The following is an 18,077-nucleotide window of genomic DNA, read 5'->3' on the forward strand; positions in this document are numbered from 1 at the left end:
AACACTTTCTAGTTTTCTGAATATGCTTTGCGACTTTCTGTAATTTTTTCCAATCTTTCAACAACCGTTTGAAACTTTCAAAACGCTGTATATACGTTTTATACAACTTTTCAAAGTGACTTTCTCGCCTATCAAAGCAACTTTTGTAGTAACTTTTTAGTCCCCTCAAGCCACTTTGCTAACTTTTCATACAGCTTCTCTGCCTTTCAAAGCAACTTTTAGGACATCTTGATAGTCTTCTCAAACTGCTTTCCAAAATTTTCATTCAGTTCTCCCTTTTCAAAGTAACTTTTCTGGCTCTACAGGCCCCTTTCTTGACTATTCATATTGTCTTCCAAAGTAACATTTCCATCTTGGTGGATGACTTTCCTTTTGTCTTTCTTTGTTCAAATATAGATTGATCACACATGTAAGCATTCTCTAATATAATTTTTGAAATTTTACTCATTTCATGAGGATACTGCAAAGTATGCACTCAGACAGCAAGTTGTCACTTTGATCTCTGCTGCGCAAAGGACGACACTTCTGCTGTATTGTCTTTGTGCATACTTTGCAGTATCCTCATAGTATTGGGGCTGCACTATAACTGAGTGTATGAAGAATTTACAAATATACATTTGTATATCTAGTGTTAACTCACAATTAATAGATCCAGACCAATGTCAGGTAGAAAGAATTTACTATACAGTAAGCCAGCCAGCCAGGCAGGCAGGCAGTCTAGGTTTTCAAAATAGTTTATTAAATATTGAAATGAAAATTACAAATATTTATTGTTTATGATTAATCAGTGAAATTTGTGATAATAATAACTGCTTAATCTCAGAATTGTGCTCTATTGGCAGATAATATGAGAGTACATTGGTAACTGAAATGGTAAAGTAGATGATTTATTTGTAAACAATTGGATATGAGGCACAGTCTGCTAGTCCACACATGTTCTTGTTCCTTTCTATCCAAAAATATCTGTGGAAGAAATGGTTGATTAGAACAATTATAGGGATATGAAAATGTGAGCAAAGACACATGTTTATTATTTACTTATTAGAACAAAATATATGATATTCTTGGTTGAAGAAACAAACTTTTAGTTACTCAGTAAAATGTGCACTTATTCAATGTGATGAGGTGGATGTTTTCATTGCTATCCTATACTGCATATTTATCACAGATATATTTTGAAAATACACCACGTTCACATGAAACCTGTTTACAACATATATAGTACCGGTAAGTTAGGAATGCATATGCAAACAAGACATGAAATGTCACAGTCCCCGTTATTTGATTATAAAATACAGGTAGTACAAGGAACATCTGCAAACAGGTGAATAAATATGTACTCTTTGTGGGTACAACTCATCATCAAACGATTTCCCATAATCTAGTTTTGTACTGACAACTAAAAACTTCCACTGACCCATGTTCAGAATCTCAGAGTACACAAGTGCAACAAAACTACACTGTATTTGTCATACATGTATACTTGCTCAACAAACTGCATTCATGAATCTGAGTGAACCTTGATGTACATGACTTCTTTGTTAGTCAGGTCTTAGTATATTACCAGGACCTGGGTTTGTTTCAACATCACCACTGGGCATCAGATTCATTCTCATGTTGTCAAATACAATTTGTTAACACAGTAAGGTTTATTATTTAAAATGTATTCATTGTACATAGAACAACATCTGTTAATTTAAACAATTGTAAAAGCTATGTTTTCAGAGCAAGTACATGTAATAATTAAGAAAGCCAGTAGTGATAAAGGTTGGTCTGCTCATTCCCTTCAATGGAGAAGTAACAATAATTGTTCGAAGTCTTTTTAGTGCAGTGATATTATTGCATTTCAATCATTATTAATGGGTATAAAATACTGTAAACCATTTAATTTTGACTTCTAGATATATTCAGGATTTTATGAAATTTGTGTACAACATTTCAATAAAGTCCCTGACACTCCATGTTGTAGGAACCCAGAAAAAATTCAGTTCACAGCACCACTGTAAAAAAAAAAAAAAGTTTAAAATGAGTATAGTCAAAGATATACACATGTGGGTTCATAAGACGTATGTACCAATCTGAGTTGGTTCTAGAGATTAGTATCACAAGATTTTACTCTCCGTGATTCAATATCAGTCCTATGTAAAACGCTGTGTTGATCAGGCGAACTAATTGACAATGGCCCTACAGGTATCGCTATGCAATCACAGTAGTTTTGTATTCTTCTTGCATTTCGACCATGGAAAAATATTTGTTTTTGAGAGTGGCCGAGTTATTAGAAGAAAAACAGAAACTATTTTTTTTAGTATAAATTCTAGTAACTGAAATGCAGGATTGAAAAAGAACAAGACAATACGCAGGATTGATAAACCTTCAGCGAGCACTTCTGAAATTTCAGATCATTGGTACCATGTTTTTGGATACATTCAATAACCTGATACATAAAACCACATTTTTTATTGCTCAATCACTTGACCCTGTATGGCACAAGATCGCAAGCTTCTGTCATAAAATTGGGTTATTTATTTGATGCAACGAAACATGCATTCACAGCAGACGGAAATTCGTTTGAGATGTTCCTGGATTTTTGTATTTAGTTTTCCATTTCAACCACCATCATCACTTAGTAAGCTGAGATCGTGCATTGGGATACTGACTGTGCATAAATGCACAGTGTAGTGCCACCAGAAGACAGATTGTTTGAGAATATTTTGATCCATGACGCCATTTCAAATATTATATTAATTCACAGACAACAAAATAAAGATTTTCAATAACATACAAGTTTTCCCAAAAATGATGATTGTATGGCAATTACATGCCTTTGCCAGTTTTACTTTGGAAGAAGTTGGAAACATAACAGAAAGGGGCTACATGGCTACATCTTTTTTTTTTTTTTAATTTTAATCAAGCATGATTTTTAATTTTTTTTTTTACAAATGTCTACTTTAGAAACAAAAACAATAAATGTGTAGTTAGGCATTTTAACAATTGCACAATTAATATCAGATGAAAACATCATTACCGATATAAATCATTCTGTTCAAACAATTAAAAATAAGATCACATTTAATTTAGTCAGTTTTCATAATGAAATACATAATAACATGTATTTATAAATTTGAATAAGGTTCAACGGCCTTTTCATTTATGCCAGTTTATACACCATAAAACCTCTGGTTTAGGTGTCACACTCAGAGAAGAGTGAAAGGCCTTTGGTTCATAGGCACCGCGAAATGTTGGAATTGAATCTCCCAACCCCCCAAATCACATAATGTAATATGCATTATTTTTTTATAATTTTGTTGATAACGAAAAGTAAAGTATGTTGCTTAGTGGTGAGTACCGGTAGCAAATGATCACGGTAGCACAATCTGGTCATTCTGTGTTTCGGAAGTGAATAACTTACTTGTTTTCAAAGTATTGCAATTGTTGATTATTATTCAGTAATGATTATAATAACGCACAAAAAATTAATTCTTTGAATTTTTATGAATTTGAAGTAATATTCAACTTAGTTTCATCGTAAACGAATGATTTCGGTCGAATGTAAATACTCGATACGATTCAATATCCGCCATGTTTTCATTTACACGTGGGCTCATTTAAATATGTTAATACGGTTCAGTGATCTCGTGGTGAATGCAACGCGTTACTGTAGAGATTCACCGATGTTGTAGCAAGATCTTTATGCTATTTTGACTGGGAAAACGTCATGATTTTTTTTTTTAATCCAAAAATTAGTTGTTTAAAAAAAAAACCTGAGCATTCAAAGAATAATTGTTCACAGAAATAACACAGCTCATTGTCGAAACGAAGCTTACGCATTCAGGCTATTCACAATAAACATCATACTCTTGAATAGGTGTCGATGACTACGGTAAAATATAAATTAGAATCTTTTAGGCGTCAGGAGTGAATGAAATATCCAAAATATTAAAAAGAAAACTGCCGAAAAAACACCGGGTGATTTCATGGTTCGTTGCAGACTACTCGACCGACCGTCCATACATGTGTTGTAACTGTACATCCGCCATGTTGAATCGCAGGAGATCGGCAAAATCTTCATTACAACTAACAGTTTAATGCTCACAACATAAAAAATACGAATATAATCATAGGCAACCTACTATTATATAATGAATAAATTGATTGATACAAATAAACAATAAATATTCAATTTTGCTGAAACTGGAGAACTTACCTTTGCAAACACGTTTCTTATGCCGCCTTCTTGAAGTTCTTGAAATCAAATAAAGTTACTAGTTCTTCTAGTAACTAGTGAATGAGACCACTGAGCCGAACAGAATACATGTATAAACAGTACTATAATAAATTGCACGCAATGGAGAAATCACGTGCCGTAATAACAGCAGTGTAACTCACAGATCTAATCTACTGTAAAATATTTTATTTCAGCTGGAATTATCATTCACTGAAAAGATTTTTTCTGGGTGTTTTGTATTGAATTTATTTTCATTGATTTTTGACAAGTTGACTGTAAAATATAAGAAAAGGGTATATTCGCTGGATTTTATTTTAACTGAAACATTCCTTCAGCGAAAATAGCAAAAAAATGTTGCAAGTAAAAATAAAGTATTTTACAGTAATTAATTTATTCTGAGCATGCGCAGACGTTCTGTCAATGTTGCCGGGAGAGGTAATTTTTGATGAAAATCGTGAAAAAGACCCACTTGGGATTTTCAGATCTGGAAAAAAAATTACGTGCATACTCAGCAGAGACTTGTTCATCAACCTGCCAAGTTTCACCGATATATGCTGTAGAATTTCTGAGAAAATGTTGGAGACGGAAAAATGGACATAACCTGAATTATAAAGTCCCCTTTTCAGGCTGCGCCTGAATGGGGACTAATAACAGATGTTAAAGAACAAACATTTTTGAGTGACACTAAGTTTTAAATATTTAAAGGAACATGGTGAATCCCAAGTAGAGCGAGGGAGGGAGGAAGGGAGGGATTTGGGTCTTACAACAACATTATCTTGTATAGGTAATTGCTAATGGATTACTATAGCCTAAAGATAATTGCTAACTGATCTGTGTTTTATCACCAACCATGCCAGCTATTTATGCACACAACACTATATTTGTTTCATCTTGTCATGTCATTTTTTTTTTCATTAGCTCGTTATGCTTTCATAACAAATAAATTTGTCAAAATTCACCACAATTCTTTCCAAAACCAATATGGAACTTGTTGATAGAAGTTCATGAAACTTACCCATCTAATCCCCAATCTGGACCCCATGAGTTCTTGACCATCCAGTATTTGAGCCCCTCAGCTGTCTCATTAAACCCAGTAGCTAATACAGCATGATTGACGTGTTCTGGGTCTATCTTGCAAACCGTACTGAGTAATAAGAATAAGAAAAATCAAAAAAGTAGAAATGAAAATAAAATTTGTCCAAAGGAATGAACCAATATACTATATGAACTTACCTGCTGTATACACCACTGTGATAGAGATGGAAATCTGAAGCAACATCATATGCAATGCTCACAGGACCATGTTTGTACACTGCATTCAAAATACCATCTTCATCTCCCTTGTAAGTAAAACATTAATACAGATAAATCAGACTTTTTTAATTATTTTTAGAGATGTATAACCAATATAATGCAAATAATGTAGTGATGTTTTATTTATATAAAATGACAAGAAAGTCAATTTGCATAAATTGACACACAGACAATTAAGAAACAAGTATATATGATAAACTAAAAATGAAATAAAATCTTTGAATTTGAGAACATTGTAACAAGGTTTATGCAAATTGAATAAATATTTAAACATACTAAATAGGTGATTTTCCGTACAATTGCGAGATGCATGAAAGACGCGCATCAAACGTCTGCCGCAAAAATCGAACGATTTGATTTTGAACTAGAATTTCTTTATTTCGTAGCTTACATTGACCGGCCGATCTTCGACAGAGGAATATTGCTTTCGAATACCCTTACTTAATCGAAATTGCCTATCATCAAATGTGGACAGCACATTAATAAGCATGGAAATGTCCCCAAAATACTTTCGCGTTTGTCGAATCCCACGCGATGTTTGACGCCACCATGACGCTATGACCTTTGTTTGTCCTGTTTTTACGTTCGATTTCACGCATAACGCGTGATTCTCGCAGTGAACGGAAAATGGTCTATTGGACAACACAACCTTATGGGATTTTGTGTCAAATTCAATTGATTAAATGGTAGGTAGTTGAAAACCAGTCAGTAAAGACATTCATTCTTGTGACAAACACAATTACAAATAAAAAGTAAGTTCAAAGTGGGCAATCTGTTTCCATGGCTACTAGTTAAACTCACCTTGGTGATATTAACAATCTTACTGACGAATGCAGCTGCCTTTGAGGGATCATATTTACATTTGCCATCCTGAAATATGCAACACATGAAAACATAGAAACAATATCTAAGCCTTGCCTGTATGAGATGTGCGAGGAAGGCTGTGTTTTACATCTGTGAAACAGATTTTGCTGTAAAACAAATGTTTGACAAGTAATGTAAAACAGACAGAAGTAATACACTGGCACACACTAACACTACACTGGCGTGCACACACCGACCCCTACACTACACTAACACTACACTGGCGCGCACACATCGACCCCTACACTACACTAACACTACACTGGCGCGCACACACCGACCCCTACACTACACTAACACTACACTGGCGCGCACACACCGACCCCTACACTACACTAACACTACACTGGCGCGCACACACCGACCCCTACACTACACTAACACTACACTGGCGCGCACACACCGACCCCTACACTACACTAACATTACACTAGCGCACACCGACCCCTACACTAACACTAGCGCACACGCACACCGACCCCTACAATAACACTAGCGCGCACACACACCGACCCCTACAATAACACTAGCGCGCACACACACCGACCCCTACACTAGCGCACACACACCGACCCCTACACTAACACTAGCGCACACACACCGACCCCTACACTAACACTAGCACACACACACCGACCCCTGCACTAACACTAGCGCACACACACCGACCCCTACACTAACACTAGCGCACACACACCGACCCCTACACTAACACTAGCGCACACACACCGACCCCTACACTAACACTAGCGCACACACACCGACCCCTACACTAACACTAGCGCGCACACACACCAACCCCTACACTAACACTAGCGCACACGCACACTGACCCCTACACTAGCACTAGCGCACACGCACACCGACCCCTACACTAACACTAGCGCGCACACACACCGACCCCTACAATAACACTAGCGCGCATACACACCGACCCCTACAATAACACTAGCGCGCACACACACCGACCCCTACACTAACACTAGCGCGCACACACAACGACCCCTACACTAACACTAGCGCACACACACACCGACCCCTACACTAACACTAGCGCACACACACACCGACCCCTACACTAACACTAGCGCACACACACCGACCCCTACACTAACACTAGCGCACACACACCGACCCCTACACTAACACTAGCGCACACACACCGACCCCTACAATAACACTAGCGCACACACACCGACCCCTACAGTAACACTAGCGCACACGCACACCGACCCCTACAGTAACACTAGCGCACACGCACACCGACCCCTACAGTAACACTAGCGCACACACACCGACCCCTACACTAACACTAGCGCACACACACCGACCCCTACAATAACACTAGCGCACACACACCGACCCCTACAATAACACTAGCGCACACACACCGACCCGCACACACACACCGACCCCTACACTAACACTAGCGCACACACACCGACCCCTACCCTAACACTAGCACACACACACCGACCCCTACCTTAACACTAGCACACACACTTACCCCTACCCTAACACTAGCACACACACACTTACTCCTACCCTAACACTAGCACACACACACTTACCCCTACCTACACTAGCACACACACACTTACCCCTACCCTACACTAGCACACACACACTTACCCCTACCCTACACTAGCACACACACACACTTACCCCTACCCTACACTAGCACACACACTTACCCCTACCCTACACTAGCACACACACACTTACCCCTACCCTACACTAGCACACACACACTTACCCCTACCCTACACTAGCACACACACACTTACCCCTACCCTACACTAGCACACACACACTTACCCCTACCCTACACTAGCACACACACACTTACCCCTACCCTACACTAGCACACACACACTTACCCCTACCCTACACTAGCACACACACACTTACCCCTACCCTACACTAGCACACACACACTTACCCCTACCCTACACTAGCACACACACACTTACCCCTACCCTACACTAGCACACACACACTTACCCCTACCCTACACTAGCGCACACACACTTACCCCTACCCTACACTAGCGCACACACACTTACCCCTACCCTACACTAGCACACACACACTTACCCCTACCCTAACACTAGCACACACATACTTACCCCTACCCTAACACTAGCACACACATACTTACTCCTACCCTAACACTAGCACACACACACTTACCCCAACCTACACTAGCACACACACACTTACCCCTACCCTACACTAGCACACACACACTTACCCCTACCCTAACACTAGCACACACACACTTACCCCTACCCTACACTAGCACACACACACTTACCCCTACCCTACACTAGCACACACATACTTACTCCTACCCTACACTAGCACACACACACTTACCCCTACCCTAACACTAGCACACACATACTTACTCCTACCCTAACACTAGCACACACATACTTACCCCTACCTACACTAGCACACACACACTTACCCCTACCCTACACTAGCACACACACACTTACCCCTACCCTAACACTAGCACACACACACTTACCCCTACCCTACACTAGCACACACACACTTACCCCTACCCTAACACTAGCACACACACACTTACTCCTACCCTAACACTAGCACACACACACTTACTCCTACCCTAACACTAGCACACACACACTTACCCCTACACTAACACTAGCACACACACACTTACCCCTACCCTAACACTAGCACACACACTTACCCCTACCCTAACACTAGCACACACATACTTACCCCTACCCTAACACTAGCACACACATACTTACCCCTACCTACACTAGCACACACACACTTACCCCTACCCTAACACTAGCACACACACACTTACCCCTACCTACACTAGCACACACACACTTACCCCTACCTACACTAGCACACACACACTTACCCCTACCCTTACACTAGCACACACACTTACCCCTACCCTAACACTAGCACACACACACTTACCCCTACCCTAACACTAGCACACACACACTTACCCCTACCCTACACTAGCACACACACACTTACCCCTACCCTACACTAGCACACACACACTTACCCCTACCCTACACTAGCACACACACACTTACCCCTACCCTACACTAGCACACACACACTTACCCCTACCCTACACTAGCACACACACACTTACCCCTACCCTACACTAGCACACACACACTTACCCCTACCCTACACTAGCACACACACACTTACCCCTACCCTACACTAGCACACACACACTTACCCCTACCCTACACTAGCACACACACACTTACCCCTACCCTACACTAGCACACACACACTTACCCCTACCCTACACTAGCACACACACACTTACCCCTACCCTACACTAGCACACACACACTTACCCCTACCCTACACTAGCACACACACACTTACCCCTACCCTACACTAGCACACACACACTTACCCCTACCCTACACTAGCACACACACACTTACCCCTACCCTACACTAGCACACACACACTTACCCCTACCCTACACTAGCACACACACACTTACCCCTACCCTACACTAGCACACACACACTTACCCCTACCCTACACTAGCACACACACACTTACCCCTACCCTACACTAGCACACACACACTTACCCCTACCCTAACACTAGCACACACACACTTACCCCTACCCTAACACTAGCACACACACACTTACCCCTACCCTAACACTAGCACACACACACTTACCCCTACCCTAACACTAGCACACACACACTTACCCCTACCCTAACACTAGCACACACACACTTACCCCTACCCTAACACTAGCACACACACACTTACCCCTACCCTACACTAGCACACACACACTTACCCCTACCCTACACTAGCACACACACACTTACCCCTACCCTACACTAGCACACACACACTTACCCCTACCCTACACTAGCACACACACACTTACCCCTACCCTACACTAGCACACACACACTTACCCCTACCCTACACTAGCACACACACACTTACCCCTACCCTAACACTAGCACACACACACTTACCCCTACCCTAACACTAGCACACACACACTTACCCCTACCCTAACACTAGCACACACACACTTACCCCTACCCTAACACTAGCACACACACACTTACCCCTACCCTACACTAGCACACACACACTTACCCCTACCCTACACTAGCACACACACACACTTACCCCTACCCTACACTAGCACACACACACACTTACCCCTACCCTACACTAGCACACACACACTTACCCCTACCCTACACTAGCACACACACACTTACCCCTACCCTACACTAGCACACACACACTTACCCCTACCCTACACTAGCACACACACACTTACCCCTACCCTACACTAGCACACACACACTTACCCCTACCCTACACTAGCACACACACACTTACCCCTACCCTACACTAGCACACACACACTTACCCCTACCCTACACTAGCACACACACACTTACCCCTACCCTACACTAGCACACACACACTTACCCCTACCCTACACTAGCACACACACACTTACCCCTACCCTACACTAGCACACACACACTTACCCCTACCCTACACTAGCACACACACACTTACCCCTACCCTACACTAGCACACACACACTTACCCCTACCCTACACTAGCACACACACTTACCCCTACCCTACCACTAGCACACACACACTTACCCCTACCCTAACACTAGCACACACACACTTACCCCTACCCTAACACTAGCACACACACACTTACCCCTACCCTAACACTAGCACACACACACTTACCCCTACCCTACACTAGCACACACACACTTACCCCTACCCTACACTAGCACACACACACTTACCCCTACCCTACACTAGCACACACACACTTACCCCTACCCTACACTAGCACACACACACTTACCCCTACCCTACACTAGCACACACACACTTACCCCTACCCTACACTAGCACACACACTTACCCCTACCCTACACTAGCACACACACACTTACCCCTACCCTACACTAGCACACACACACTTACCCCTACCCTAACACTAGCACACACACACTTACCCCTACCCTAACACTAGCACACACACACTTACCCCTACCCTACACTAGCACACACACACTTACCCCTACCCTACACTAGCACACACACACTTACCCCTACCCTACACTAGCACACACATACTTACCCCTACCCTACACTAGCACACACACACTTACCCCTACCCTACACTAGCACACACACACTTACCCCTACCCTACACTAGCACACACACACTTACCCCTACCCTACACTAGCACACACACACTTACCCCTACCCTACACTAGCACACACACACTTACCCCTACCCTACACTAGCACACACACACTTACCCCTACCCTACACTAGCACACACACTTACCCCTACCCTACACTAGCACACACACTTACCCCTACCCTACACTAGCACACACACTTTAAGTTTAAATTTACTTATACTTATGAACCATATTTATCTGTACTTCCCCTCAAAGAAAGATTTACTTTATATAAATTTAGAAATAAATTTCTATTGAAACAGGTAGACCCAAAACTCCAATTGAAAATAGAACTTACATAAAGTGTCCCCATAATACTAGTAAAACTGAAGATGAATTACATGTTTTCATGGATTATCATCACTACAACAATTATTGAGATGAAATGAAATGAAGAAAAATATTGAACTCCCTAAAGAAATAGATAACAAAAAAAACATTTATAATTCTGATGAGCAATAATAACCAAAATATAATTAAACATGTGGGGAAGTATATTTACACATCTTTTGAAATCAAAACTGAAAAATTCTTTATAAACTCATTACAAGGTACTAGTACTTTCATTTACTATTACTTTTATCTTATTATAAGTAACTCAAATTCCTTTTATTATTTTATTGCTGTAGACTGATAGAAATATTGTATTTCTAAGGATGTAATAAAATTATTATTATTGAATATGCTCATTCATTTAATAATTTCTATTGTGAACGTTTTGCGAAAATAAACCTCATAAATAAATTGATACAAATTTTTAAAAACGCTCCTAACATATAATCATAGACCTTAGAATGTAATGAAATTACCAACATTACTCTCATGAAAACAGTTTAGTTTTGAATGCAGTTTATGATTTATTATCGTTGATTATACAATTATTGCTATTATGTCAAAGCGTATAGACGAAGACACTCAGATGAAGATTATTCACCTCTTGCGAACGATTGCTGAGGAAGTTGGACTAGCGAGGGCAATGAACGGTTCAATGAATTGTTCGGCATTTCTGTCGTATCGGTTGGATACGTTCCGACAGGAGTAGCGACGGTCGTCGACTGAAGTCTACACAAGAAATCGTAGAGTTTATCGAATATCGTCTCTGTTCTGAAAGATATTTGAAACTGGAATATTGTGACGGTGTGGAGGTGAAACTAAGTAGAATATCCCTGGGAAATATTCCTGGGCGATTCTGGTAAACCGGCAATGAGACATGACATTATGTGAGAAATGTAGAACGGGTCACTCACAACGCTAATATTATTAATAAAATACCCCTACCCTACACTAGCACACACACTTACCCCTACACTAGCACACACACTTACCCCTACACTAGCACACACACTTACCCCTACACTAGCACACACACTTACCCCTACAATAATAATAATAACACACTTACACTATAGCGGTATATAAAATAAAACACTATATACTAGTTATATATTTTTGCAATGGTCAATAGGAATGAAAGAACTAACCTTGGCCTTGTATTGGTAATCAATATCTGCCATAAGACCATCATTGTAGTGAATATACTCAAAGGCTTGAGCAGGAAGACCGCTGTCAGAAAAGATATATCTAAGTTTGAGCAAGGATATTCTATAGCTTAAATACTATATTCTTACCCATATATGGCAAGGGTATCACCAATATCCTGTTTTTAATTACTTACAATCTAGGTTGCACTAGAAGTTACCTAGCTTATGTTGGTCTTAGATTCACAATTGTGAACATGCGACTCTAATGTAATTTAAGCAGCCTTTGATTAAGGGGTTTAGTGAAGTTAGGCTGCTTTAAGTGCAGGTATGAACACATAATGCCCTCAATAATAATAATGCTTTTACTGTGACGTTCAAGTTTTCCACAAAACAACCCTGATCAAAGAAAGCTTAGAAAGAACTCCCATGTGCTGAGAGTATTGGAGACACATTAAATTCAAAATTACTTGCACTTCATTGAGATTGTGATGGAAAAGCTGAAAACTAATAATGCAAATCAGAAAATTCATATGAACAGACTTGAGTGAAAACAAATGAGGTCTGCACAATGTAACAAACCATATATGTACCAAGTTTTATTGAGATACGATTGGAACCAAAAAAAAATATGAATTATTATGCTAATTAGGGAATTAATATAACCAGATTTTAACCATAAACTAATCAGGTTACTTTGTATATTGTCCTAGAGCATCTTTGTGCTAAGTTTCATTGAAATGGAATAATTAGATATCAGTGTGATAGCTTAAAAGTGGTTAATTATGCAAATTAGTAATTAATATGTACAGATTTTAACCCACAATTATCAAGGTCTGTCTATTGTCCTACAGCATCCATGTACCAAGTTTCATTGAAATGTGATGATTAGTACTTGAGATATCTGTAAAAAGCTGAAAATTAACTAATTATGCAAATTAGGTAATTAATATGCACAATTATTTATCCCAAAACAATCAATCTCTGCATAGTCCTTGAGTATCTATGTACCAAGTTTCATTGAAATGTAATGCTTACTACTTGAAACATCAAAAGCTGAAAATTAATTAATTATGCAAATTAGGTAATTAATATTATAATATTACCCTAAAAACTATCAGGTCTGTGCAGTGTTCTATGACATTTATGTACCAAGTTTCATTGAAATGTGATGATTAGTACTTGAGATATCAGTGGAAAAACCGAAAATTTACTTTTCATTATGCAAATTAGGTAATTAGTAATTAGATAATTTTTACCAAAAACTAATCAAAACCTAGCACTGATTCAGAGCATCTTATGTACCAAGTTTTATCAAAATCCAATGAGTGGTTGTTTAGATATTAGTGGAACAGTCATGGAACAGCTAAAAATTAGCTAATTATCATGCAAATTAGGTAATTAATGTGCACGGATTTTTACCAAAAACTAAACAAATCGGTGCACAAGTTCAGAGCATCTATATACCAAGTTTCATCAAAATCCAACGAGTGGCTCTTTAGATATCAATGGAACAGTCATGGAACAGCTAAAAATTAGCCTAGTATCATGCAAATTAGGTAATTAATATGCATGGAATTTTACCAAAACCTATGCACCAAGTTTCATCAAAAACTGATGTATGGTTCTTGAGATATCAGTGGAAAAGTCAGACAGACAGACAGACAGACAGACAGACAGACAGACAGACAGACAGACAGACAGACAGACAGACAGACAGACAGACAGACAGACAGACAGACAGACAGACAGACAGACAGACAGACAGACAGACAGACAGACAGACAGACAGACAGACAGACAGACAGACAGACAGACAGACCGACAGACAGACAGACAGACAGACAGACCGACAGACAGACAGACAGACAGACCGACAGACAGACAGACAGACCGACAGACAGACCGACAGACCGACAGACAGACAGACCGACAGACAGACCGACAGACAGACAGACCGACAGACAGACAGACCGACAGACCGACAGACAGACAGACAGACAGACCGACAGACAGACCGACAGACAGACCGACAGACAGACCGACAGACAGACCGACAGACAGACCGACAGACAGACCGACAGACAGACCGACAGACAGACCGACAGACCGACAGACAGACCGACAGACCGACAGACCGACAGACCGACCGACCGACCGACAGACCGACAGACAGACAGACCGACAGACAGACAGACCGACAGACAGACCGACAGACAGACAGACCGACAGACCGACAGACCGACCGACAGACCGACAGACCGACAGACAGACAGACAGACCGACAGACAGACAGACAGACCGACAGACAGACCGACAGACAGACAGACAGACCGACAGACCGACAGACAGACAGACAGACCGACAGACAGACCGACAGACCGACAGACAGACCGACAGACCGACAGACAGACCGACAGACCGACAGACCGACAGACCGACAGACCGACAGACCGACAGACAGACAGACAGACAGACAGACAGACAGACAGACAGACAGACAGACAGACAGACAGACAGACAGACCGACAGACAGACCGACAGACAGACCGACAGACCGACCGACAGACCGACAGACAGACAGACAGGGTAACTGCAAAGACTCCCATTGTGTGCTTCGCACATGGGAGTCAAAAATTTATCAAAAATGCATTTTTGGAATACCGGTAGTTTACAATTGACACCTATGTCTGCAGCATTCTATCATATCTCAAAGTTTCGGTGACCTATGCTCAAAAAATGATATATGGTGTGATGATGGCAAAATATCACTGTCATGAAAAAGTGGAAGAATTTTGAATATTAGTAATAGTTATTCATGGAATACTTTGTTTACATGGAATCCTATGGAAAATTTTCCAAAATGGCTGCTTTTTTAGATTACTTTGCATATATTTTCTTGAAAACATCACTTTCTCCGTAAAAACATTAAATAGGAATGGCATGCATGTATGTGAATCATCACACAACAATTTTTGAATGATTTACTGTCGTCACATTTTTTTTCATGTTTAATGGTTTTTAAACTACCTCAATCTTGAAAAATTGACCAGAGGTAGTACGATACTGAGCAATCACCTGACCAGTACAGGTGAGAAGTATAGAGCAACCTAACTATACACACACAAATCATGTTTGTTCTAAGGTTCTTTATTGTCTGTTGTAAGTTAGATTGGTCTAATTATTCGCCGTGAGAACATGGTATTAATGGTAATTTTCTCATCAGCTACATGATGGATCTATGCAATAGAGCAGAATGTTAATTATTTTGATGAGTGCTGACATGTGATATTGCACAATTGCATTTCTTTAAAGCTCAATTATTAACCAGCTATTCAGATGCTACCCTAATTCTCTTTATATACAGTCAGTTAAAATAAAATTAGTAAATTCTTCATATACTGATCAGAAGCAAACAAATAAAACCTGGATCTAAACAGCAATGAAAGCAGTGTATTGAATGAGATTACAATATCACTACATCCAATGAGATTACAATATCACTACATCCAATGAGAGTACAATATCACTCCATCCAATGAGATTACAATATCACTACATCCAATGAGATTACAATATCACTACATCCAATGAGTTTACAATATCACCATATCATAGGAAGAATATAAACTTAATAGACACCATAACCATTCTGCAACAGTTCAAGATCTACGGTATGTACAAATAAAAGTAATCCCCCAAACCTAAAGCTTGTCATGTATATTTCTATTCCTCTTACCCATTACAGCCATGGTTGTTAAAAGCCTGTGCACAGTCAATTAATTGTTGTTCAGATAAAGATATCAATGTGGACTTAGCAATGGCTGTAGCAGATTCTAGTGCCCCTGTAGTAGAAAAACTCCAACAGCTGCCACAAGAACCCTGAAATAATAATAACATGTATATGTAACTATTCAAAATAGCTAGACGTCTTATCAATAGCATAAAATAAATAGTTTAAACATATAGGTAGGATATAAGGATGCAAGAACGCACACACCAACTACAAAATAGAATCACTAAAATATTCTACAATAGAATATGTATACATGCACTAGATAGTAATAATTACAGGAAATGAGTTAAACAGTTTGTGTCTTTAGTTCCAAGGTGGAATATAGTTTCCTCTTCAACACGCCAGAGCTGATTCTTGTTGCCTATGACAACAAAAAATGCTAGAAATGAAGAGGAACCGGATGAAAACATTGTATTGTCTGGTATGTTGTAGATGTTTAGCAAACCAAACTCCTCGATGACGCACTCAAGAATCTAATACTACATACAAGTATAATTCTTACCTGCGATTTCACATCAGTAACAACTTTTCTGGAATATTTTGTCCAATCAAATGCTTTAGGAATGTCATTAAAACTGTTCAAGTGATTAGATTTGGTTGCTGAACAATTCTGTGGACAAAGAAATAAATCAGTTACAATTTTAATTCACAACATTTTAAAAAAAAGAAACAAGACATGAAAGTCAAAGTCTCAGCTCTGAACAAAATATATGGCTTTGGATATCATATATATCTAAAACATAGTGTAACAATTATAATCTTGCCCAATGAGAATCTAAATTAAATACCGTATTTATCTGGGTTAGAGTCAATGCCCGGGCAAATGACCACCCCACACTTTTGACACAATAAAGAAGTTGAGGTCATATCCGGGCATATGCCCAGGGGGTCTTTTTTTACACAAAAAATAACAAAAACCTATTTTCTATTTGTTGACTGTGGTTGTATTAACAGTTGACTTTCTTGCAGTCTGTTGTGATGCTTATATTTGTTAATTGCGTAAAACGAGACGAGGGGTGAACGCGAAATAGCTGTGACAACAAAATAGGTATTGTTGCTTTCTGCCTCAGGGCAGCGCCATCACTGCTCATTTACATT

The 18,077-nt window shown here is 39.9% G+C and overlaps 1 protein-coding gene across 1 annotated transcript in view; it reads right to left on the reverse strand.

Annotated features, from left to right (window-relative positions):
* Positions 1 to 718: 718 nt before the first annotated feature.
* The window catches only part of LOC100370397 (pro-cathepsin H-like), a 43,338-nt gene continuing 25,979 nt past the window's right edge, over positions 719 to 18,077 (reverse strand). Inside the window, exons 5-11 of the mRNA XM_085506853.1 lie at positions 17,482 to 17,589; positions 16,923 to 17,065; positions 13,187 to 13,268; positions 6,341 to 6,409; positions 5,459 to 5,565; positions 5,241 to 5,369; positions 719 to 963 (exon numbers count right to left, since the gene is read on the reverse strand). Coding sequence (XP_085362979.1) covers positions 888 to 963; positions 5,241 to 5,369; positions 5,459 to 5,565; positions 6,341 to 6,409; positions 13,187 to 13,268; positions 16,923 to 17,065; positions 17,482 to 17,589 — 714 coding nt within the window. The 3' untranslated portion in view covers positions 719 to 887. The remainder of the gene's footprint in view (positions 964 to 5,240; positions 5,370 to 5,458; positions 5,566 to 6,340; positions 6,410 to 13,186; positions 13,269 to 16,922; positions 17,066 to 17,481; positions 17,590 to 18,077) is intronic.

The sequence above is a fragment of the Saccoglossus kowalevskii genome, chromosome 13, assembly GCF_978046115.1.
Source record: "Saccoglossus kowalevskii chromosome 13, keSacKowa6.1, whole genome shotgun sequence".
NCBI classification, from domain to species: Eukaryota; Metazoa; Hemichordata; class Enteropneusta; family Harrimaniidae; genus Saccoglossus; species Saccoglossus kowalevskii.